The 24,813-nt window shown below is 42.0% G+C and overlaps 1 protein-coding gene across 6 annotated transcripts in view; it reads left to right on the forward strand.

Annotated features, from left to right (window-relative positions):
* Nucleotides 1–24,813, forward strand: part of LOC140714750 (endonuclease V-like) — a 268,236-nt gene that overhangs the window by 19,486 nt on the left and 223,937 nt on the right. For 5 of the 6 annotated variants that reach the window (XM_073026281.1, XM_073026280.1, XM_073026283.1 and 2 more), the window contains exons 6-7: nucleotides 18,036–18,104; nucleotides 22,865–22,993. In XM_073026281.1, coding sequence (XP_072882382.1) covers nucleotides 18,036–18,104; nucleotides 22,865–22,993 — 198 coding nt within the window. Of the gene's footprint in view, nucleotides 1–18,035; nucleotides 18,105–22,864; nucleotides 22,994–24,414; nucleotides 24,612–24,813 lie in introns of those variants that run through there. The other variant, XM_073026279.1, reaches the window with a different exon arrangement.

Below are 24,813 nucleotides of genomic sequence, written 5' to 3' on the forward strand. Positions count from 1 at the left end.
TCAGGTGTAGATTAACCCTGTAAGTTCAAGAGGTTGAGTTTAGGAGCTGTGAGGTAATGTTGCAGCACTGTAAAACCCTGGTTAGACCACACTGAGAACACTGTTTTCAACTCTGATTGTTTTATTACAGGAAGCATGTGAAAGCTTTAGAGAGTGCACAGAGGAAATTTGCCAGGTTGCTGCCTGGATTAGAGGGCATGTCTTATGAAGATAGATTAAGTGAGCTGGGGCTTTCCTCTTTGGAGCGAAGGAGGATGAGAGGAGGCATGATTGAGATGTACAAAATGACAAGAGGCATAAATTGAGTGGATAGCCAGAGACATCTTCCCAGGGTGGAAATGGCTAATACAAGAGGGCATCATTTTAAGGTGAGTGGAGAAAGGTACAGGGGGGATGTCAGAGGTAAGTTCTTTACACAGGGAGTGGTGGGTGTATAGAGGCAGATATATTAGGGGTATTTAATCTTTTAGATATGCATATGGATGACTGAAAAATAGAGGGCTATGCAGGAGGGAAGGGCTAGATTGATCTTAGAGTAGGGTAAAAGGTCAGCACAATATTGTGGGCCAAAGGGCCTGTACTGTGCTGTAGCATTCTATGTTCTAAAACTGGACTTCCTCACAAGGACAACAGTCCCTGAGTGGCAATTGAACAATCAGCTATGATTGGTTGTGACCAGGCTGGAAGTGTCAATGAAAGAATCCTATTCAGTGCTTTATGGACAAATGGAGCAGCAAATTCCAGATGGTTTCTGATCAGTGCCAGCTGAAAGTCTGTCGGAAATTGGTTCTAAGTATGAATACCTGCTGTCAAATATTAAACATGTGAAAATACTGATGTTCTTATTGTTAAAATTCTAAATATTATACTAGCTTGTAATAGCAGGATGCAATAGCACATTTTGACAATAAAAGCTTGGGGCTGAATTTTCACTCTCGATGCCTGTAGATGGGAATTGAAAATAGAACTTAGTGTGAAGTGACAGAAGGAATATTCATTGCGGTGCATTTGGGATTTTTTTGACAATGTAAGAATGTAGCTTGAGAATCATTTACACAAGAGATTCTGCAGATGTTAGAAGTCTTGAGCTAGGTCCTGATAAAGGGTCTCGGCCCAAGACATCGACTATTTATTTCTCTCTGTAGACGCTGCCTGATTTGCTGAGTTTCTCCAGCATTTTGTGTGTGTTGCTTAAAAATCATAAGTGTGAAGTTGAACTCTGGGGAAAAAAAACAGCTCATCAACCACTGAGTTATCACTTTCCTACTTAATGACTGGAACAGCAAGCAGATTCTGGGGCTGGAGGTGGAGGGGGTGCATTCGAGAAGTTTGCTGTCACATGGCCAGTTGAGGATGAACATCCAGATCCTAAAAAGTGAATAAATAGATTTTAAAACATTTAGTGTAAATTTCTTCATAATAGTCTGGATGTGCTGAATATAATCATAAAAATTGAATCAAGTTCAAGTTTAATTGGTCATTCAACCATATGCGTGAATACAGCCAAACGGATCAGTATTCCTTTGGGGCCAAGATGCAAAACAGAGTCCCAACAGTTATACACACCACAAGGCATGTATAGCACAAATTATTACAATAGCAATAAAACATCAGACACACAAGAAATAATATAGCCCAGTTTCCTGAGTATCATGGCCTATGGATTGATGGTGCTTGGGATGATTGTCCTGGAGCCATGTTTCTGCAAAACAAGTACACAGCAGTTCCTTATCACGGGCTAGTGCAGTTGCAGACAAATGTACTCTAGCTTGTCTTCCACAAAGTGAACACTGGAGGGCAGCACTGAACTGAGGGCCAGCCCCCAACTCAGCCTCAATGCCTTTCTGCACCACACTGCCTCCATGGTCCACGTAACAACTAAGGCCATGCAGCTCCTCCACCATCGGTCTCGCCAATGAGCCAGTGAACTGGACTTGCAATATTCTACATTACCAATGACCAACAGGGCCTTTCGATCACAAGAAAAACATCCAAGACAATCATTTGCACCACTTGTTGGATCGCACATCACCTCCGACACCTTCCACCTTGAGTGGCTGTAGCAGGCAGCAACATGGCACACAACAAGTCCAGCTCCACTGCCACCGAGCAGCTCGCTGATGGGGTACATCTGCTGAGCTTGCTATTCTTAATATACAGCAGTGTTTTGCGATCTTAAAAAAGATGTAGAGCACGAGTGATTACACCTTTGTTTGAAATAAAAACGTGCTGTTTAGAGGAATCCAACATTCATAATCATTCTCCAGAAGAGAAAACGGACTTTGAAAAGATGACAGTTAGGTAAAATTCAGTGAATCTTGGTTCTTTGGAAACCACATCAGCCAATTTAGGTAACATTGCAGTGGTGGGGTGGAGATATGTCTCTACATTCTCTCCAAAGGAGGTGTAAGGCTCTTCTTCCCTCCACTACCCTAGAGGTCACCCTTAGGTCAGAGTCATGTGAAGCCATGGGAGCGGGTGGTGGATGGTTGTATGAGCAGCTGGTGCATATCAGAGGCAGACACATCTCTTGAAGAGTACTGATAACAGTTGGGATCACCCATCTTGTAAAAAGACACTACCCAGAAGAAGGCAATGGCAAACCACCTGTAGAAAAACTTGCCAAGAACAATCATGGTCACAGAGACCATGATTGCCTGTGTCAAATGACCCGGCACATAATGATGATGATGCAGCTCTAAAAAAACTTTGTTTAGACCACACTTGGAGCATTGTATTCAGTTCTGGTCCTTTCATTATAGGAAGGATGTGGAAGATTTGGAAAGGGTACAGAGGAGATTTACCAGGATGTTGCCTGGATTGGAGAGCATGCTTTAGGGGATAGGTTGAGCAAGCTAGGGCTTTTCTCTTTGGAGCGAAGGAGGATGAAAGGTGATTAGAAAAGGTGTACAAGGTAAGTGGCAAAGTGGACAGCCAGAAACTTTTTTCCTAGAGTGGAAATGGCTAATATGGTAAGGTATGATGTTCAGGTAGTTAGAGGAAAGTAGAGGAGGAATGTCAGAGGTGTTTTCTTTACACAGTGTAGTGGATGCATGGATCGCTCTGCCAGGGGTGGTGGTAGAGGCAACTGCATTAAGGACATTTCAGAGAATCTTAGATAGGCACATAGATGAAAGAAAAATGGTTATGGGGGAGGGTAGGGCTGACTGATCTTAGAGTATACTAAAGGGTCAGCACAACATTGTGGGCTGAATGGCCTCTACTGTTCTAAATTCAGTTTGTGTAGTGCAACCTCTCAACTGTAGCTTGAACATATAAACTTCTGTATTCTCAGAGGTGATTGTGCTACCAGTAGGTCGGACATTGTTTTTGTTTCACCGAAATGCCGATTGCAACAGTTTAAATACACTGTTTGATTAGATTAAGTACAGGTGGCCCCCATTTTTTGAACGTTCGTTTTACGACAGCTTGCTGTTACGAAATACCTACATTAGTACCTGTTTTCGCTAACCAAAGAGGATTTTCACTTTGATGAAAAAAAGATGCCCGCTTTATACCTGTGTTTGCCCCGAGAAAGGCTACAATGACCGTGAAGCCTTGTGCGGGCAGTTGTCTGCGCATGCATGTACGTGTGTATGTGTGTGCGTGCTGATTTTTTTCCCTCCAAATCCATTTTGGCTCACTGTCTTCCCTATTTTGATAAGTGAAACTACACTGTACATACAATATTTCTACTTTATATAGGGTGTATATTTATCATATCATTTCTGCTTTTACTATGTGTTAGTGTTATTTTAGGTTTTATGTGTTATTTGGTATGATTTGGTAGGTTATTTTCTGGGTCTGGGAACGCTCAAAAAATTTTCCCATATAAATTACTGGTAATTGCTTCTTCGCTTTACGACATTTCGGCTTACAAACGGTTTCATAGCAACGCTCTACTTTTGGATAGCGAGGGAAACCTGTAATTGAGAATTAATAGGTGTTTTCTCCAGAATGTATTTCCAATGTTGCTTCACATTATTTCTTTTGAGAACCCAAGATAAAACTACACCAACCTGTGCAATGTTTAATCTACAATGCCATGAATGCTCAGCCAATTGGATTACTTTCTTACATTCTGAGTGAGAACTGCAGAGCTTCATCCATCAGATTTTGACACGCACTGTTCTCTCAGAGAACAGTCTACCCATCCATAATTTTAAGGAATCTTAGCAAGACCACCCACTGAACACTGACATAAATCTTGTGTATTACACAAGACTATAACTGGTCACTAAAACTGGGGGACAAAGTCAGTAAAGAGTGATAAGAAGTTATTTTGCATCTGAACAGAGGAAATGCGTGAAGGTGAGCTACAGTCTGAGATCAGATTCCATGACTTTGAGGAAAATCTGGGCACCATCTGCATGATACAAAAATATTCAGAAACAGATTAGACTTCATATTTATAAATAAATATATATGAGAAATCAGTGAGTTTTACAGGATTTTGTGAAACTCTATCTGGGATATCTTATTCTTCATTAGGGATTCCTTCCTTTGGCAAGTGACAAGTGTAACACAATCATTGAAGAAGTATGAGGCAGCATCCATAGAAACTACTGCCAAATTAGTTATTGGCAGATCTAGACAAAGTGAAAGGACGTGCTGTGATGGAGCATTTGGACATTTAAATTTTGATAAAATAAGGAAACATTGGCTCAAGAAGGAGTCTTTTTCATCTGATTTTCTTTAATTTATTTTAAATATTGCTGTGAAGGACTGGAGAAAGTCTTAACGTTAAATTTTTCAGAAGGTTCTTGATAGGGTCCCACTTTGAAGGTCAGTGGTTGAGTTAGAATCTGCATCCAAACACAACACTACCTACATCTCTGTCCACAGGCACTGACCTGTAGTATTTCTAACATCGTTCTTTAACATTTTCAGCATATTGCCGATTTTGCTTTGAGCTTATAGCTGTTAGTCACCTTGAGTTATAATTACCCCACCTCCTGGATTTGCTGCCAGCAGTCCATGCCGCCATCTTTAATCTAGCCAGATCCAAACAGTTAAAGCCATTCTTCTGGAGTCGGGCAGTGAGCTGTAATAAGATATTGGCCATAGCAATGCTTCTGATGCTTAGATCTTTAATATCTTTCAATGTTGCTTCAAAAACTAATTAAGACAAAAGCACGTTTAAACTTTAAAAAATTATATTTTCTATAAGTACCTTTTCCTTCTAATCTACATTTCCATTCAAATACTATATCACGTCTGGGGAAACCAGGCTGGAGAGAATTGCACACTTTAAATGCTGGAGGAACTCAGCAAGTCAGGCAGCAATCTATGGAGAGGAACAAAGAGTCATTGCTTTGGGCTGAGTCCCTGTTGAAGGATCTTGGCCCAAAATATCAACTCTTTATTCCCCTCCATAGATGATGCCTGACCTGCTGTGTTCCTCCAGCAGTTTATGCGTGTTACTCTGGATTTCCAGTGTCTGCAGAATCTCTAGTGTTTAGAACAGAGTTGTCCATTTGTAGCCCAATGACAAAGTAATGTGAGACCTGCTGTTTATCACTGAGCTCATCTCAGACTCAACAGGTCTGTGTAAAGCTCAGCATCATTGGTTCTGCTGGAACTGCCAACCACATCAGCCCACTGTCTTACTCTTCCATATCCTCTTCTCTATATGGGTCTAATCTGATAATATTGTGTGATGAACTAAAAGTGTGAGGGGGAGGAGGAGGAGGAGGAAAGGGAAGAATGCCAGAATAAATTTTTAAACCTAATTTAAATTCTAGTTATTTTGTTGTGCTGTTTTTTTCTCTCCCTTTTCCTACTGAAATTGCACTGCACTATAATTGATTTTGTCAACACACAAGTTGTTACAAAGATTTTATGCCTCACTTGTATCAACATATTGTTTAGGCATATGCTACCAGTAGAATGTTCACTATACAGCACTTTTAAGAATTTGTTATAAAGTCATAGAGCACAGAAACAAGCCCTTCCGCCTGTCTAGCCCACACCGGATGATTATTCTGCCGATTTCCATCGACCTGCTTCTGAACTATTGGCCTCCATAACCCTCCTATCCACTTACTTATCCAAATTCCTCATTTATGCTGAAATCAAACTTGCATCCGTCTCTTCCGTTGGCAGCTCGTTCTACACTCACACCACCCTCTGAGTGAAGATGTATGCCCTCATATTTGCCTTCTATATATTTCTCCTTTCACTCGTTCACTAGAACTTCTAGTTCTAGTCTCACCCAACCTCATAATTTTATATACCTCTATCAAATCTCCCCTCATTCTCCTGTGTTCTAGGGAAATAAAGTTCTAACCTATTCAACCTTTCCTTATAATTCAGGTCCTCAAGTCCCAGCAGCATCTTCCAAGCTTTCTCTGCACTCTTTCAATCTTATTGATACCTTTTCTGGAGGTAGATGACCAGAACTGAATGCAATACACCAAATTAGACCTCACCAATATCTTATACAACTTCAAAATCATATCCCAGTGCCTGTACTCAGTACTTTGATTTATGGTTCAATATGCCAAAAACTCTTTTTACGACCCTATCTAACTGAGACACCACTTTCAAGGAATTATGAATCTGTATTCCTGGATCCCTCTTCTTCCTCACTCCTCGGTGCTCTACTGTTCCCTGTCTTAAGTCCTACCCTGGTTTGTCTTCCCAAAGTGCAACACCTCAAATTTGTCTGCATTAATAGACACACTCATCAGCACTCATAAAGGATGTAAGGAAATGCATTATTATATGCTAACATAGCTTGGATTCGCTGAACAGAACCTCACATCTACATCATTTGATGTCCAACGCTTGTGTTGGACATCAAGTTTTAAACTCTTGCGTTGTCATGGAGTACTACAACCATGCAGTAAAGAAACAACTTCAGCCAGTATGTTTAAAAATAAAGATTGGCTTTATTTGTCACATGTACAATGAAACAAATGCATTGCCTGCATCGACGATCAACAGAGTCCGAGGACTATGCTAGGGCAGCCCACAAGTGTCAGCACACTTCCGGCACTAACATTGCATGCTCACAATTCACTAATCCTATCCATATGTCTTTGGAACTTGGAGGAAACCAGAACATCTGAAGGAACCCACGTAGTCATAGGGAAAACGTGGTAGTGACACTGTAGCGTAGTGGTTAGCAGAACACTAATTTACAATACAGGCAACCTGGGTTCAATTCCCACCACTGCCTGTACAGAGTTTGTGCTTTCTTCCCGTGACTGCGTGGGTTTCTTTTGGGTGCTCAGGTTTCCTCCCACAGTCCAAAGACGTACTGGCTGGCAGGTAAATTGGGCATTATAAATTGTCCTGCGATTAGACAATGATTAAATCAGGTGACTGCTGGTTGGCATGGCTTGAAAGGCCTATCTCATAAATAAATAAAACTCCTTACAGACAGTAGCCGGAATTAAACCCTGATTGGTGATCGCTGGCGGTGTAAAGCGTTGTACTAACCACTACGCTACTGTGGCTGCCCAATACTGATTATCAAGTATCTGTCTAAGCTAATCTTTACTAACACTAGGGCCAAAGTATTCTGTGCCTCTGCACCTCAGGTTGTCGTCTTGATTCTTAGATATTGTGAGATACCTGCTTCCACCTCCTTTGAGTTGTTTCATAGGATCCCCTATGAACCTCAGCTTAAACCTATGCCTTCTAGTCTTTAGATACTTTTACTATGGGGTAAAGTTCCCTGTCAATGCCCCTCATAACTTTTTATACATTTATCAGCTCCCACTCCCCATCCTCCTCTACTCTGAGGAAAACAAACCCAACTTGTCTGAACTGTTCCATTTTAGACAGTGTCCTCCTCTTCACCCTCTCCAGTGCGGTCTCATCCTTCCTATTGTGTGGACATAAAATGCTTCAGTGGTGATCCTAGTCCTGCATCTTGCAGTCTCTGACCTGAAGCTGAGTGGCAAGTCCCTTCCTGGCACCGGGACTTTGAGTGACAAAATTAATTCGTGTTGGCAAGTCCTGCCATAAAATCCTCTGAAAGCAACATTGATTGGCTACAAAGTCCCAGCCTCACATTGGCAGTCAGTCAAGGTTATCAAGATTTTTTGGTGCATTTGATAGTCAGCAAAATTTTAAAAGTTAGAATCACCTGAAAGCACTTATAAATAATTAAACATTGCTGCATAAACAACATTTTGTGGGGGGGGGGGGGCACTGCACAGGATCAGGAAAATCTGCAGAAGATTGTAAACTCAGTCAGCTCCATCATGGGCGCTGGCCCATAACAGCATCAAGGACATCTTCAAAAGGCAATGCCTCAAAAAAGCAGCATTCATTATTAAGGACCCTCACCACCCAGGACATGCTCTTTTCTCATTGCTGCCATCAGAGAGGAGGTACAAGAGCTTGAAGATACACACTCATTGTTTTAGGAACAGCTGGTATGGGAACTGTACTTCCCTCAATCGCAGTACAGTTGGCCCTCCTTATCTGCGGGGGAGTGGTTCTGGGACCCCCCACGGATACCAAAATTCGCGGATGCTCAAGTCCCTTATTTAACATGTATCAGTGCGGTGGTCTTTAGGACCCAGCGGAACCCCAGACTTTATTTAACATGGCTCCGTGCGGTGGACATTAGGACCTGGTGGCGCAGCTCTGAATCCGCAGTGTTTCTGTTCAAGAAAATAATCACGATCGCGATTGAAAATAAGGTGTAAGTAATAAAGTGATTAGAAAGAGGTGAAACGCCATCAGTCATTGGAAAAGCGTTAGGCTACAGTCGGTCAACGATCGGAACAATTTTAATGGAGCATTTGAAAGGCCCTGCTCCGATGAAAGCTACAATTATTACTAAGCAACGCAATGGTTAAATTATTGAAATACATATGTTTCTTAAGTGTTTTATATGCATAGAGAGGTAAAGTATGTACTATATACTAAGAAAAACGTTTGACTAACTGACGCTAAATAATACCGGATATACCTGTTCCGACTTCAAATCGGACTTAAAGACGGACTCAGGAATGGAACTCATTCATAACCCGGGGACTGCCTGTACTTTTAAGTCATTTCTAGATTACTTATAATACCTAATACAATGTAAATGCTATGTAAATAGTTGTTATACTGTATTGTTCAGGGAATAATAGTCTGTACATGCTCAAGCAACGAGTGCTGGAGAGAGAACTTCCGGGTTTTCCCGATCTGCGGTTGGTTGAATCTGCGCGTACAGAATCCGTGGATAAGGAGGGCAGACTGTACTCTGCCCCGAGTGGCGTGGACAGCCCACCGCATCTGTGGATGTGAACTTCCCACTACTCAGGACATTTACAAAGATAGGTATGTAAAAAGGGACCAAAGGATCATTGGGGACCTGAATTACCCCAACCACAAACTGTTCCAGCTGCTACCATCCAGGAAATGATATCGCAGCATAAAAGCCAGGAACAACAGGCCGGGGGACAGCTTCTTCCACCAGGCCATGAGAATGAGTATTTTACACTGACACAATTGTATTTCTAAGCTATATTGACTGTTCTGTTGTATATCTCACTGTACATACTATTAATTACAAATTACTATAATTTGCACATTGCACATTCAGATGGAGACGTAATGTAAATATTTTTAATCCTCATGTATATAAAGGATGTAACAAATAAAGTCAAAGTCAGTTCTTCCCCTCCACCATCAAATTTCTAAATGGACAATAAAACAAGCCAGGAATACTAACTCAATCTTTTTTCTTTCTTTCTTTTTGCACTATTTATTTAATCTGATTACTTAAAATATATATTTTGTATTGATATTTATGGTTTTATATGTACTGCACTGTACTGCTGCCGCAAAGCAACAAATTTCACGACATTTGCCAGTGATATAACTTACACATTCTTTGTTTGGTTGCAGTTGTAAAATCCCCATTGAAGTGGTTGGGCTTGCAGATCCCGCACTGGCAGATTCTGACCTGACTTACAATAAGTGAGCCGATTCCCCCTCCTTCATAGCAGGTCTACCAGATGGTGCTGAGTTCTATCTCCATTGAGCCATGGCTTAGATTTAGATGTTTTTTAGGTTTGTAAAGGTGGTTTGGGGGATAGAGAGGGGACTTAGGGGTCAGACAACACACACAAAATGCTGGTGGAACACAGCAGGCCAGGCAGCATCTATAGGGAGAAGCGCTGTCGACGTTTCGGGCCAAGACCTGATGAAGGGTCTCGGCCCGAAACGTCGACAGTGCTTCTCCCTGTAGATGCTGCCTGGCCTGCTGTGTTCCACCAGCATTTTGTGTGTGTTGTTTGAATTTCCAGCATCTGTAGATTTCCTCGTGTTTGCACTTAGGGGTCAGGTTAGGTTTTAAGGATAGGATGAGGAGGAATAAGAGGTCAGTAAGTCTTTGCTCTGCTATTAAAGACCAGTGACACAGATATGCAACATCCATGGTCAGATGTTGGGGTGGCAGAAAGAGGCCGAGGGCCTGCAAGGTCAGTGAGTTGTCAGCGGGTGCCAGAGCTGGAGTTCAATGTGAGCAGGAATGAGGTCCAAAAGCCCCCTGCGTTCACAATTCAGAGAGACGGAAGTTCAAAGCCAAGCCATCATTGGCAATTGCGGAGCCTGAGGCCTAATGTTCAGCGATCGATGTCAAGGATCAAGACCCGAGGGTCAAATCGGAAGTCCAGAAGTCAAGGCCTATTGGCCGGATCCTAGTCTGTGAATCTCTGCGAGTCCACTAAGGAGGTCAAAGCCCAGTGTCTGCAGGCACAAGTCCACGTCCACTGGAGTTTGCAGCTGGAGGCCTGCCCTGGGGTTAAAGGACAGTGTATGCACGTGGGTGGGAGGGAGGATCAAGGCTTGTTTTGCTGCCATTGTTGTGTTCTGTCGAGCATGCTGTCTACTGTATGTTTGCGTCAGAATGTGTGGCAACACTTGTGAGCTTCCCCTCTCAGCTTACCTTCAGATGTGTTGGTCGGTAACGCTCTCGACGCATTTCACTGTACGTTACGATGTACAGATGATCAATAAACATGAATCTTGACTCTTTGAACTCCAGCATTACATTCCATGTGCAATCTTGTGATGGACAGCCACCAGGGAATCACTGACAGAGCTTAATCACCAGACTTGGCACTTCTGCACACCAATAGCAAATTCAGGCATCTCCATATAAAATTCAGTCTAAGCTCTTGTTGCTGTTTAACGTCTGCGTGAATTACATGTTTACTTGTTGAATTTTGGAAGGCTAATTTTGATAGACTGAGTACTGTTGGACTCCCAGTTTGATGTGTGATATCTATATGCTGTTCGCTGGCTTTTGCCGCTTGCCCAACTTGTTCTTTTTCTGCTTGTTCAGATGTTTGATATTTTCTTGAACGGTTTCCATGGTGTTTCTTTGTTTCGTGGTATCCTGCGGGAAGACGAATCTCAAAGTTGTGTTCTGTATGCATACTTCAGTAATAAATGTACTTTGACTTTAGGAATCTTTGAATCAATATTTAAACCTGGATATCGTAGAAATTACAGTGCAGCTTTCAGTCATTTGTCCCAACTAGTCAGGTGTTCATACATTACACTTCTCAGATGGTGCATTCAAAAACCTCAAAGCCATCTCACATTTCCTGCCATTGATTTTTACAGGACAGCCCTTTCCCCGTCCTTATCAGTATCTTTTCTAGGGCATCAGGACTAATTACTGATCCTTCTATTTCAGTGCCATTGACATATTTGGAACCACTCTTTCCCTGGTCAATCGTACTATTGGTTCACTTTTTATTATTATTTGCACAGTTTGTCGTCTTTTGCATATTGGTTGTTTGTTGGTCTTTGTTAGGTATAGTTTTTTGTAAGTTCTATTGCATTTTTTTATTCTCATGTAAATACCTGCAAGAAAATCGAAGTTCAAAAGTTCAAAGTAAATTTATAATCAAAGTGCGTGTATGTCACCAAACACTACCCTGAGTTTCATTTGCTTGTGGGCATTCATAGTAGGTAGAAAGAAATACAATGGAATCAATGGAAAACTATAAAGACAGCCAAACAACCAATGTCCAAAAGAAGACACACTGTGGGAATACAAAAATAACAAATTTTAATAATAAATAAATAAATAATATTGAAAACCTGAGTTTTAAGGCCCGTGAAAGTGAGTCTGTAGGTTGTGGAATCAGTTCAAAGTTTCTGGTGAACTACATATACCTGTCTGGACATGCCCCCCCCCCCCCCCCACTGACTGCTCCTGTGGCTCCTCCCACAGACCCCAGTATAAAGGCGATTGGAGGCAGTGCTCCTCCCTCAGTCTCCAGGATGTTGTGTGATGGTCTCTTGCTGCTGATAGTGCTTTCTTCCAGCTAATAAAAGCCTATCTCCCCTCACGTCTCCGAGAGTTATTGATGGTGCATCAAAGTTCAAAGTAAATATCATCATATATGTCATCATATGCTACCCTGAGATTCATTTCCTTGTGAAAATTCACAGTAAATACAAAGAAACACACAGAATCAGAAAACTACACAGAAAGTCAGACAAACAACAAATGTGCATAAGGAGACAAACTGTGCAATTGCAAAAAAACCCAATAATAATAATAATAATAATAATAATAAATAATATTGAAAACGTGAGTTACGTATTTCTTCTATAGATGGTGTAATCATTTGAGCTGAGTGAAGTTATCCATGCCGGTTCAGGAGCCTGATGGTTGTAGGGTAGTAACTGTTCCTGAACCTGGTGCACCTCCATCCCTATGGCATGGTCTGGATGGTGGATGTTGCTTTTTTGTGGCATTACTCTTTGTAGATGTGCTCACTGGTGGGGATGGCTTTTCCTGTGATGGCCTGGGATGCATCCACTACTTTCCTCACGTGGGCATTGATGTTTCCATACCATGCTTTATGATGAATCTCAAGGCAGTATATGGTGATAAACACATACTTTGAATATAAATTTACTTTGATTTTGGTACATTAAGTACCACACTAAGTGCATATTATCCATCAACAGTGTTGACCACCTCCTCACAAAACTCTTCTCATCCCTTTGAATTTTTGATGATTCCATTCTTATTAAGTATTCCAGTTTTTTTTCTCTGCTTCAGATGTTAAATGACCTGTCACCAGCTTAGTTATTTTTACACAGGGGTTATTATATGAGTTACTTACAAATCCTCCTGGGAGGAGAACAGCATCTGGATTGTATTTAACAACATGTTTTGCAAACTTGTGCTGCCACGATCTGTATGAATAAAGTCACCTGGTGCTTGAGATGAGTAAGTGAGCGGTAGTGATGTATGGATCTGAGAGTATTTTCTCCGCAAGCCTTCAGCTGAATAATAAAAGATAAATATAAACACAAAGGAAAAGGAACACTCGCTCTTAGTGACCAACCTTCACAGAGTGCCTGTCAATTCACATTCTCAAGCCAGCTTCAATTAAGACATTTTACTTACTCCCTGCGTTTTGTTCAATAACGAGTTTCTCTGCAAGCCCTTTGACATGATTGGTTTAACTTAGTTTTTGTTGATAAGTAGCAATATTACTGAGCAGTTCATGAAGAAAATCAGTCAGACTGGAAAGTATCTTCAGAAATTGTGCCATCATCGTGACAAAAACACACACATTTTATACATTTTTAATATATATATCTGCATATATCTATCTATATATAGATCAACAAGGTATATACATATATATATCTTTATACATACTTCAATAATCAATATACTTTGAATTTTGAACTTTTTGAACTAAATGGGCGTTTCTACATTGTGCACCTTGACCCCTTGTTCTAGGTGCCCTCTTGAAGGGAACATCAAGGGAAATGATCTAAGTGGAGAGAGGCTGAAAATGAGTGGGGTATGGAGAGATCTAGGTATGTCATTCTAAAAGCTAGCAGGCCCATTGAGAAGGTAAACTGTATTTTGGTCTTCATTGCCAAGCACTTGGAGTTGAAGTATAGGGAGGTTTGCTGCAGTTGTACAGAGTGTTGCATCAGCTGGAGAGCTGCATACAGGTTTTCGTCCCTTAACCAATAAAAAAATATTACTTTTGGAGGCAGCATAAGGAGGCTTAGGGCCCCTGCCCCCTCCCTCTTCAGTCCCGATGAAGGATCTCGACCAGAAATGTTGACTGTCCGTTTCCACAGATGCTGCCTCACCTGCTGAGTTCCTCCAGCGTGTTGTGAGTGTTATAAGGAGGCGAATTCCTGGGATGAGAGAGCTGTCTCACCAAGAAAGACTGAACAATTTGGGCCTATGCTCCTTGGAGTTTAGAACTGGGTAATTAAACTATCCAACACATCACCGGCAAGAGCCTACCTGCTATCAAGGACATAGATCCTGAAAGGTGTTGGAAAAATGCCAGCGATATCATGAAGGATCCAACCCACCCTGTTTATGGACTGTTTGTCCCACTCCCATCAGGGAAGAGGCTATGCAGCATTCACGCCAGCACCACCAGACTCAAAATCAGTTCCTTCCCCCAAGCAGTAAGGCTGATCAACACCGCCATCAACTAACCCACCACCAATTCCTTACCAGTTTGTCAGTCAGCTTAATGTACAAACACACCTGTGGCTAGCATCACTTTCTATTCATAAAGTCTATGTATATAAGCTAATCTTATGCAGTTATGTTTGTTGTGTTTTATGCTTATTGTGTTTTTGCACTGGGTTCAAAGTAACAATCAGTTTGTTCTCCTTTACCCTTGTGTACTGATGAATGACAATAACCAATCTTGAATCCTGAAGAATGAATGTGATCTTATTCAAACTTAAAATCTTAAAGGGTAGATGTAAGGCTGTTTTCACTAGTGAGAGAGTCTTAAATAAGGGGACATAAGTACAAGATAAAGGGCCTGTATTTAAAACTGAGATGTATAGTGGAGATGTGGAGAAAGCGAACCAGCTGAACAACTTCTTCAACAGGTTCGACAGCTCAATCTCATCCTCACCGCAGAAATCCACACCAGGCTTACTTCCCTCACAGGAAAATAGCCACTCACAGGAGACCTTGCCCACGCCCAGGATTACGGCTGCACAGGTGGAAGGTCAACTGAGGAAGATCTGTACCAGCAAGGTGGCTGGACCGGATGGAGTTTCCCCACGATTACTGAGGGTCTGTGCTACTGAGCTGGGAGAACCACTACAGCGCATCTTCAACATGAGCCTGGAGCAGAGAAGAGTACCCAGACAGTGGAAGACATCCTGTATTGTCCCGGTACCGAAGAAACCACAACCAAAGGAGTTGAATGACTTCAGACCTGTTGCCTTGACGTTGCACGTGATGAAGACCATGGAGCGGCTGATAATACAGAATCTGAGGCCACAAACCAGGCACGCCCAGGATCCTCTTCAGTTTGCATATAAGGAGAAGGTGGGAGTGGAGGATGCTATCACGTATTTGCTGCACAAATCACTCTCTCACCTAGAGGGGGTCAGTTGTGCTGTGAGGATTACATTCCTTGACTTCTCTAGTGCCTTTAACACCATCCAGCCCAAGATCTTAAGGCACAGACTAACGGAGATGGGAGTAGACTCTCACATGGTGGATTGGATAGTGGACTACTTGACAGATAGACCTCAGTATGTGCGGTTGGGAGACTGTAGGTCTGACACGGTGGTCAGCAGCACAGGGGCGCCGCAGGGAACCGTACTCTCTCCGGTCCTGTTCACCCTGTACACATCAGACTTCCAATATAACTCAGAGTCCTGCCATGTGCAGAAGTTCGCTGATGACACGGCCATAGTGGGGTGTGTCAGGAATGGACAGGAGGAGGAGTATAGGAAACTGATACAGGACTTTGTGATATGGTGCAACTCAAACTACCTGCGTCTCAATATCACCAAGACCAAGGAGATGGTGGTGGACTTTAGGAGATCTAGGCCCCATATGGAGCCAGTGATCATTAATGGAGAACGTGTGGAGCAGGTTAAGACCTACAAGTATCTGGGAGTACAGTTAGACGAGAAGCTTGACTGGACTGCCAACACAGATGCCTTGTGCAGGAAGGCACAGAGTCGAATGTACTTCCTAAGAAGGTTGGCGTCATTCAATGTCTGTAGTGAGATGCTGAAGATGTTCTATAGGTCAGTTGTGGAGAGCGCCCTTTTCTTTGTGGTGGCGTGTTGGGGAGGAAGCATTAAGAAGAGGGACGCCTCACGTCTTAATAAGCTGGTAAGGAAGGCGGGCTCTGTCGTGGGCAAAGTACTGGAGAGTTTAACATCGGTAGCTGAGCGAAGGGCGCTGAGTAGGCTACGGTCAATTATGGATAACTCTGAACATCCTCTACATAGCACCATCCAGAGACAGAGAAGCAGTTTCAGTGACAGGTTACTATCGATGCAATGCTCCTCAGACAGGATGAAGAGGTCAATACTCCCCAATGCCATTAGGCTTTACAATTCTACCGCCAGGACTTAAGAACTTTTTAAAAGCTATTATTAATGCTTTTTGAGACGGTGATTTAGATGCATATCATATTTTTTTACTGAGTTAAGTATTGTATGTAATTAGTTTTGCTACAACAAGTGTATGGGACATTGGAAAAAAAGTTGAATTTCCCCATGGGGATGAATAAAGTATCTATCTATCTAAAATCCCTTCTTGCAGATGGTAGTGAATCTCTGGAATTCTCTATCCTGGTGGATGGTGGAACCTGGATCATTAGAATTATTTAAGGTGGAGATGGATAAATGTTTGATAGATTGAGGAATAGAGGGCTATGGAGAAGTGGCAGGGATGAGGTGGTGAAGCCAATATAGATTGGTCATGGTTACATTGAATGGCTGGACATTATGGCCTTTTCCTGCACCTATTTTCTTGTGTTCTTTAGTATTTTGTATTAGCATTATCTCAGTAAATTCTTTACTCTCTCCTAAACATTCAGAGGGAGTTGGGGAGCTTACCTGTTTTACCTTATCTACAACAGTATTACTGATTATTTTCTGTGTTTTAAAGACAGATCTTGAATGTCATTCCCTTGTTCGTGATTGACAGAACTCTTGGAAGTGAAGTGACTGTCATTTGTGAAAGGGAATATCTATTAAATTGAATTTTGAAGCATTATTTTGTTATTGATCTCTCCATTACTGGCAGAGGTGTATGTTCACCATCTTTTCCCCAGGATAGGGGAATCTAGAACTAGAGGTCATAGATCTAAGGTGAGAGGAAAAAGATTTAAGGAGAACCTGAGGGGCAGGTTTTTCACCGAGAGGACGGTGTATATGTGGATCGAGTTATCAGAGGAAGGGTACAATTAGAACATTTAAAAGAAAATTGGACAGCTTCTTGGGAAAGAAAGATTGTGGAGGTTTGGTTTGTCACCTAAAACACTCATAAATTTCTACAGATGTACCGTGGACAGCATACTAACTGGCTGTATCACAATCTGACATTGGGGGATCTGCTGCACAGGATTGAAGTAAGCTGCAGAAAGTTGTAAACTTAGAAATCTCCATCACGGGCACCAACCTCCGAAGTATCCAGGACATCTTTGCGGAGTGATGCCTTAAGAAGGCAGTGTCCAGGACATGCCGTCTTCTCATTGCTACTATCAGGAAGGAGCTACAGAAGTGTGATGACACACACTCAACGATTCAGGAACAGCTTCTTCCCCTTTGCCGTCTGATTTCTGAATGCACATTGAACCCATGAACACTATCTCACTACTTTTTTATTTTTATTTTTGCAATACTTACCTAATTTAACTATTTAATATGCTGGATATATATTTACTGTAATTCACAGTTGTTTTTCTCCATTATTATTGTACTGCCACTGCAAAGTTAACACATTTCATGACAGGTGCTGGTGCTATTAAGCCTGATTCTGGTTCTGATTTAGTGGGATATGAGCCAAATGTAGGCAAATGGGACTAGCAGAGGAAGTCACCTTGGTCGAATTGGCCAGAGGGCCTGTTTCTGTGCTGTATAACTCTATGACTACGACTGTATGAATAGCAAGATAAATTGAGACTTGTGCATTCATCACAAATGGTATTAATGTTACAAGGAGAACTGGCTAGTTCTTAAGCCAGTCAGTAACATAATTATATAATTGATATTACTTCATGTAAACTCTTGCATTTGTCTTGTAGATCAAAGATCTTCATGAAAGAGGAAACACTTTTGCACTAACCGGAAGGACTGGGAAGGTTTTGGGTATGGTAAGTCTTTGCTTATAAGATATAACCCGATGCAAATAGTCTTAAGGATCGTGTTGTAACTGTGCACTTGTGGACCAGAGTGCAATTATACTGGGATCAAACAAATGATCCGAAATTATTACAGACTGCTTAGAAACTCATTTGATTATGTTTCAGAAATGAGCTTTGCTTTCTGGTGACTGGAAACATTTATTTATTGATGCAAAAACTGCTGGGCACATTCAATGTAACAAGCCACCAAATCACAAATAGACAATATAACAGTAACTTCACTTCATTGGTTGTAAAGCACTCTGTGTTGTCCTGAAGCTATAATTGCTGCTATATAAATGGAAGTTCTTGTTAAAGGGTAATCTAGGGAACTACAGACTGGTGAGCTTTAACATCAGTGACAGGGAAGTTACCGGAGGGGATTTTCAGAGATAGGATCTATCTGTATTTGGAAAAGCAAAGACTTATTAGGATAGCCAGCACAGCTTTATGTGTGGGAAATCATGTTTCATGAATTTGATCAAGTTTTGTGATCAGGTCACTAAGAGGATTGATGAGGGCAGGACAGTAGACATCGACTATATGGATTTCAGACTTTTGACAAAGTCCTGCATGGTAGACTGGCCTGAATATTGAGATCACATGCAATCCAGCCTATTGAATACAACATTGGCTTGGTGGTAGGAGTCAGAGAATGGGAGGAGAGGGTTGTTTTTTTTTTCAGATTGGAGGCCTGTGACCAGTGGTGTGACACAGACATCAATGCTATGTCCCCTGTTCACATATATTAATGATTTGGATGAGAATGTAGATGGCACATTTCAATGACATGAAAATGATCGGCATGGTGGGACAGCGAAGAAGGTTGTCTACAGTTACAACAGGATCTGGATCAACTGGGAAAATGGACAAAGGAATGGCAGATGAAATTTTAACTCAGACCAGTGCGTTGTAGGAAGTTAAATTAGGGCAGGGCACTCACAGTGAATAACAGAATCCTGAAAGATCTAGAATTGCCAATGCATAGCTCCCCAAAAGTGGCAACACGCTTAGACAAGGCTTACAGCACACTTCACCAGACAGGATATTGATTGCAAGAGTTGGGAGCAACATGCTACAGCTGTACAAGACATTGGTGAGACTGCACTGGGAATATTGTGTGCAGTTCCAACCATCAATCTTTAGGAAGGATGCGATTGAGCTAGAGAGGACGCAGAAGAGATTCACAAAAGATGTTGCTGGGACCAGAGAGCTTGAGTCAGAAGCAGAGGCTGGATAGGCTGTGACTGATTTCCATGGAATGAAAGAAGTTGAAAGTTGATTGGAAGTTTATTAAAATCTTGAGGGGCAGAGGTAAGGTGGATGGTCACTGTTTTCTCCCCCAGGATAGAGAATTCTAAAACTAGAGAGTGTAGGATTAAGGTGAGAGGGGAAAGGTTGGAAGCAGACCTGAGGGCATGCTTTTCACGTAGAGGGTGACATTGGAGCAAGCTACCAGAGGAAGTGGTACAGACATGTACAACATTTAAGAGACATTTGGGCTGGTTCCTGGGTAGGAAAGGTTTAAAGAGGGATATTGGAAAAATGCTGGTAAATGGGACAAGCTCAGGAAGGCAGCTTGGTCGGCATGGACATGTTGGCCGAAGGGCACGGTTCCGTTGTTTATAATTCTATGAATATGACTCTCTATGTTGTAAACAATAACTTTCTACTATCCCTGAATAAATAGAAATCACTGACAGGCTCATTGTTCTGTTTTATAATTTTCTTACATATTCCACTGTAACTAAGGTGCTGCTCTAGTTCTTCAGACCGTATCACCCTGTTAATAGAAGGGGTATATAGAATATAGAGCATTGCAGCACAGTACAGGCCTTTTGGCCCATGATGCTGTGCCAACCTTTTAACCTACTCCTAACCATTCCTCCTGCATAACCATCCACTTTCCTATCCTCCATGTACCTATCTAAGAGTTTCTTAAATATCCCTAATGTATCTGCCTCTACCACCACCGTAGTAGTGAATTCCATGCACCCATCATTCTTTGTGTAAAAAGCTTACCTCTGACATTCCCCTGTTATTTTCCTCCAATCACCTTAAAATGATGTCTCCTTGGATTAGCCATTTCCGCCCTGGGAAAAAGTCTCTATCCTCTCGATATGTGCGTCCTATCATCTTGTACACCCCTATCCAGTCATTTCTCATCCTCCTTTCTCCAAAGAGAAAAGCCCTGGCTCACTCAACCTGTCCTCATGAGGCATGATCTCCAATCCAGTCAGTATCCTGGTAAATCTCCTCTGCAAAGAGGAGGCTGAGAAACTGCTGCTCTGATAGACGGTCTGTTCTTTCCCAAATTCAATTGTACTAGCAGGCTGAAAAATGTTTATTTTTTTCGCCTTTAATGGTTGATGATAGAGCAATATTCACCTCGGTATCTCCCCTCACCTCACCGCAGAGGAAGGGAAGACCCCAAGACATACAGCAGGAGGAGAATTAGGCCATTTGGCCCATTGAGACTGCACCGCAATTCCATCATGGCTGATTTATTCTCCCCCTCAAATCCATTCTCCTACCTTCTTCCAATAACCTTTGATACCTTTACTAATCAAGAGCCTATCAAACTCTGCTTTAACTATACCCAATGGCTTGGCCTCCACAGCCATTCTTAGGCTATGTCCACACTAGACCAGATAAATCTGTAACCAAAGCTTTTTCTCTTCGTTTTGACCCTCCGTCCACACTGAAATGGCATTTTCCTCCCCCAAAAACAGAGCTTTTCTAAAATACCCTCCAGAGTGTGTAAATTTGAAAACTCCGATTTGACAGAGTAATGTGGACGGGGTAACCGGAGATTTCAAAAAATGCTATCATGACGTGCCGGAACAACCTAACAATTTCAGAACAGACAGCAACGAGACCGAAGCCAGAAGAGTTAGAAATGTACTCACCAAATACTTTGACCCATAACTTACTGAATAAATAAGTATACTCACTTTGCCCTGTTTTCTGTCCTTGCTCGTATGAAGGTGGTTTACCTATTTATGCAAGTACTTCTCTGACAATAGATGTGTAACAGCCTAATGTAACATTGTATGGAAAGACAAGATAACACTGATGCAGACATCTTTTATACATTTAACAAGGTGCTTTATTAATGCAACAGAGTTAGTCAGTGTTTCAATGTTCGTCGTCAGCCAGGTCATACTGTCCGTGAACTCCCTGTCGGTTGCCTCCATTGGCTCCAGTATTTGTTTTTTAAATTTTAAGTCCTTCTGCGCGAGAGCCAACAGCTGTCCGTCGTTTGGCAATTTCCTTTTAAATTTTTCTAGTCTGTAACTGCACAAACGCGGACATTCACAGCGAGATTCGACACCAACCATGTCACTTGTTTTCTGTTGATGTGTCCTGCACATGCCCGGTAGGAGGAGATTCGTCCAAATACCCATTTTAATGTGGATGGAGGTATTTTCAAAAAAGCCTATGGCCTATGGCCTATGGACGCCTATCGTTTTTACACGAAACCGACGTTTTCAAAATTATCTGGTCTAGTGTGGACGTAGCCTCAGATTCACCACTCTCTGGCAAAAGAAATTGCTCCATTCCTCTGTTCTATTCTGAGGCTGTGCCCTTTAATCCTACACTACCCCACAATAGAAAACATTCTCTCCACGTTCACGCTATCTAGGCCTTTCAATATTTGAGAGATTTCAATGAGATCCCCCCTCCCCTCGTACTTCTAAACCCCAGCCAATGTAGGCCCAAAGCCATCATAACACTACTCATACGTTAACCCTTTTATTCCCAGGATAATACTCGTGACCTTCCCCTAGACCCTCTCCAATGCAAGCACATCCTTTCTTAGATGTTAGAAGCAGTATTTTAAAATTATTTTAATAGATGATAAGTTGTTATTCTTAGAATTTGAACCTGGAGTAGAAAAGTGAGATTAAAAGTTATGAAAACCACCTGTAGAAAGCTTAATAGGATGGGCAGTTTGAAGCTACAGTGCTTGGATCAACATCACAAGTTTGGTTCTGTTGGTGTGTCTTCCACTTTTGCCCCCCCCCCACTTTGAAATACATTGACCAGCATACAATCCATTGAGTGCAGTACTTACAGCACTGGTGGTCAGGTCTAATGAATACCACAGAGCAAGTGTCAAGTAAATATGAATTTGTGATGAATGACCGAGATATTTTTCAAGAGGAGATTGGGGTGGTTAAGAAGGCATGTTGGCCTTTATTAGTCAAGGGATTGAGTTCAAGAGCCATGAAGGGATGTTGCAGCTCTATAAAACACTGGTTATCCTATACTTGGATTATTGTGCTCTGTTCTGGTTGCCTCATTATAGGAAGGATGTAGAAGCTTTCAAGAAGATGCAGGGGAGATTTACCAAGACACTGCCTGAATTAGAAAGCAGGTTCTATGAAATAAGTTTGAGTGAGCTAGGGATTTTCTCTTTGGAGTGAAGGAGGACAGAGATAACTTCATAGAGGCATACAGGATGATGAGGGGCATAGATTGAGTGGATAGCCAGAGATTTCTTCCCAGGGTGGAAACAGCTAACATGAGGGGGCATAATTGTAAGGTGATTGGAAGAAAGTGTAAGGGGGGGATATCAGAGGTAGGTTTATTACACAGAGTGGTGGGCATGTGGAATGTGCTGCCAGGGGTGGTGGTAGAGGCAGATACATTAGGGGCATTTAACAAAGGCATGTGGATGATACTGAGTCTGCTATAATATATATATCTTTCTTTACATGTGGCAGGCTCTTAAAAGCTGTGAGAAAAGCACAAAACCAATTTACGTATCTGTGGGCCACAGGATTAATCTGGACACTGCCACACGCCTGACTCATTCCTGCTGCAAGTACAGAGTACCAGAACCAATTCGACAGGTACGTTCCAATGGTTGGCTTGCACATCTAGGCGTCAGCCAATAATTACCAGGATTATGTGTTGCAAAATTGACCTTTCATCTCAGTGGATGTCATTTTCGTTTCACTGCGACATCAAGTAGTGCTCATGTGTGTGGGATTTGTCTTGTTAGTGCAGGAACTAGTATGCACTGCAGTAAACCGCACCAGAGGTTTGCAGATTATAATGATATTTGGCGAGCAATGCTGATTCGAGAACAAAGCTTCTGCTCGGTATTAGTTTATTGGTTTATTATTGTCACATGTACCAAGCTGCAGTGAAAGGCTTGTCTTGTACACTGTTCATTCAGATCAAATCATTACATCTCTTCTTCAGTTGTCCATCGGAATCTGATAACAACATCCACTCCTTTAACGGTGAGATCTTTGATGACTATACAGTCCTATCCTGGACCCACAAGCTCTGTTGCAGGTGGGACATGTATATGTGGTAGTGGTGGCAACCATGGCTGCATTTCTCCTGGCTTTCTTCTGCTGTCTTCTGGTTGTTCTTCCCATCTCCAGAATATGAACTCCATCCCTACACAGCTGTCGCCAAGTGATACGGTCAGCAGCAACATCCTCCAGGTCCTTGGGTCTGATCTTGCACTTCCTTAAAGCATTCTTCATCTGATCCTTATAGCGCTTCTTCGGCCCTCCAGCTGAGCATCGACCATGATGTAGCTGGCCGTATAACACTCTGTGGGATAGCCAACATGGTGCATTGACGTACAACAGGGTAAAACAATATGAATGCCGGAATAAAATGTAACAGTTACAGAGAAAGTACACTGAGGGTAAACAAAAAAATGTAAGATCCTAATGAGGTAGATTGTGAAGTCAAGAGTCTATCTTATTGCAGAAGTCCATTCAGGATACTGATAAGAGCTGTCTGCACCTGATGGTACATGCTTTCAAGCTTTTGTATTTTGTGCCTAATGGGAGATGGGAGAAGATCGAACGTCTGGGGTGGGGTCTTTGAGTATGCTGGCTGCTTTAGTGAAGCAATGAGAAGTATAGATGAGTCCATAGAGCGGAGGCTAGTGTCCGTGATGTGCTGAGCTGTGTCCACAAAGCAGAGTTGTGCAGTTCCTTGCAGTCTACGTACACAAAATGCTGGAGAAGCTCGACAGACTGTATCCATGGAAATGAACAGTCAATGAGACCCTTCTAGCGATCTGCAGTTTCATGTAGCCCCATGCAGTTGCTGAGCTGTTATGCATCCAGATAGGATGCTTTCTATGGATCTCAGTCCAACCAACTGCTTTTGGTGCCTTTGTCACACACTGCTGAACCATTCGAAAGCATCATCAGCTCCTGTCAGGGTAGTTGCTAACTGAGTTGTACTGGCTGCTTCAATTTTACAACTGCTTTGTGTTTTCTGAAATTCTTTATCTTTACAGCATAGGTTACTAAAAAGGAGGAGGAGAGTGAGAAGGTCTCTCAGTAAGGGACCACAGCCATCTGTGTAAAAGTTCCTCTACTTGAATCTCAACAAGAAACAGTATACAAGCTATTAGCACTCCAGCTAAGGTGCCATCACTGAAATCATTCCAGCGATTCTTCAAATCATTTGGCAGATAAAGCAACAAATTATTTTTTATATATCAAAATAAACTTTATTCATAATGAAAAAATACAAGAATAAGCCATGCAATGCCTTTTCATTCTTACATTCGTAGGCAATGTATTACGTAGTGTTTAATTACATTATTTAAAACCAATGGCACTTTTGCCACTCGTGGCCCCCTGGGATGATGTACTACTACAGTAATTGAGGGGCTTCCTCATCCAACCTGCTC

This window comes from Hemitrygon akajei, chromosome 22, assembly GCF_048418815.1.
Source record: "Hemitrygon akajei chromosome 22, sHemAka1.3, whole genome shotgun sequence".
NCBI classification, from domain to species: Eukaryota; Metazoa; Chordata; class Chondrichthyes; order Myliobatiformes; family Dasyatidae; genus Hemitrygon; species Hemitrygon akajei.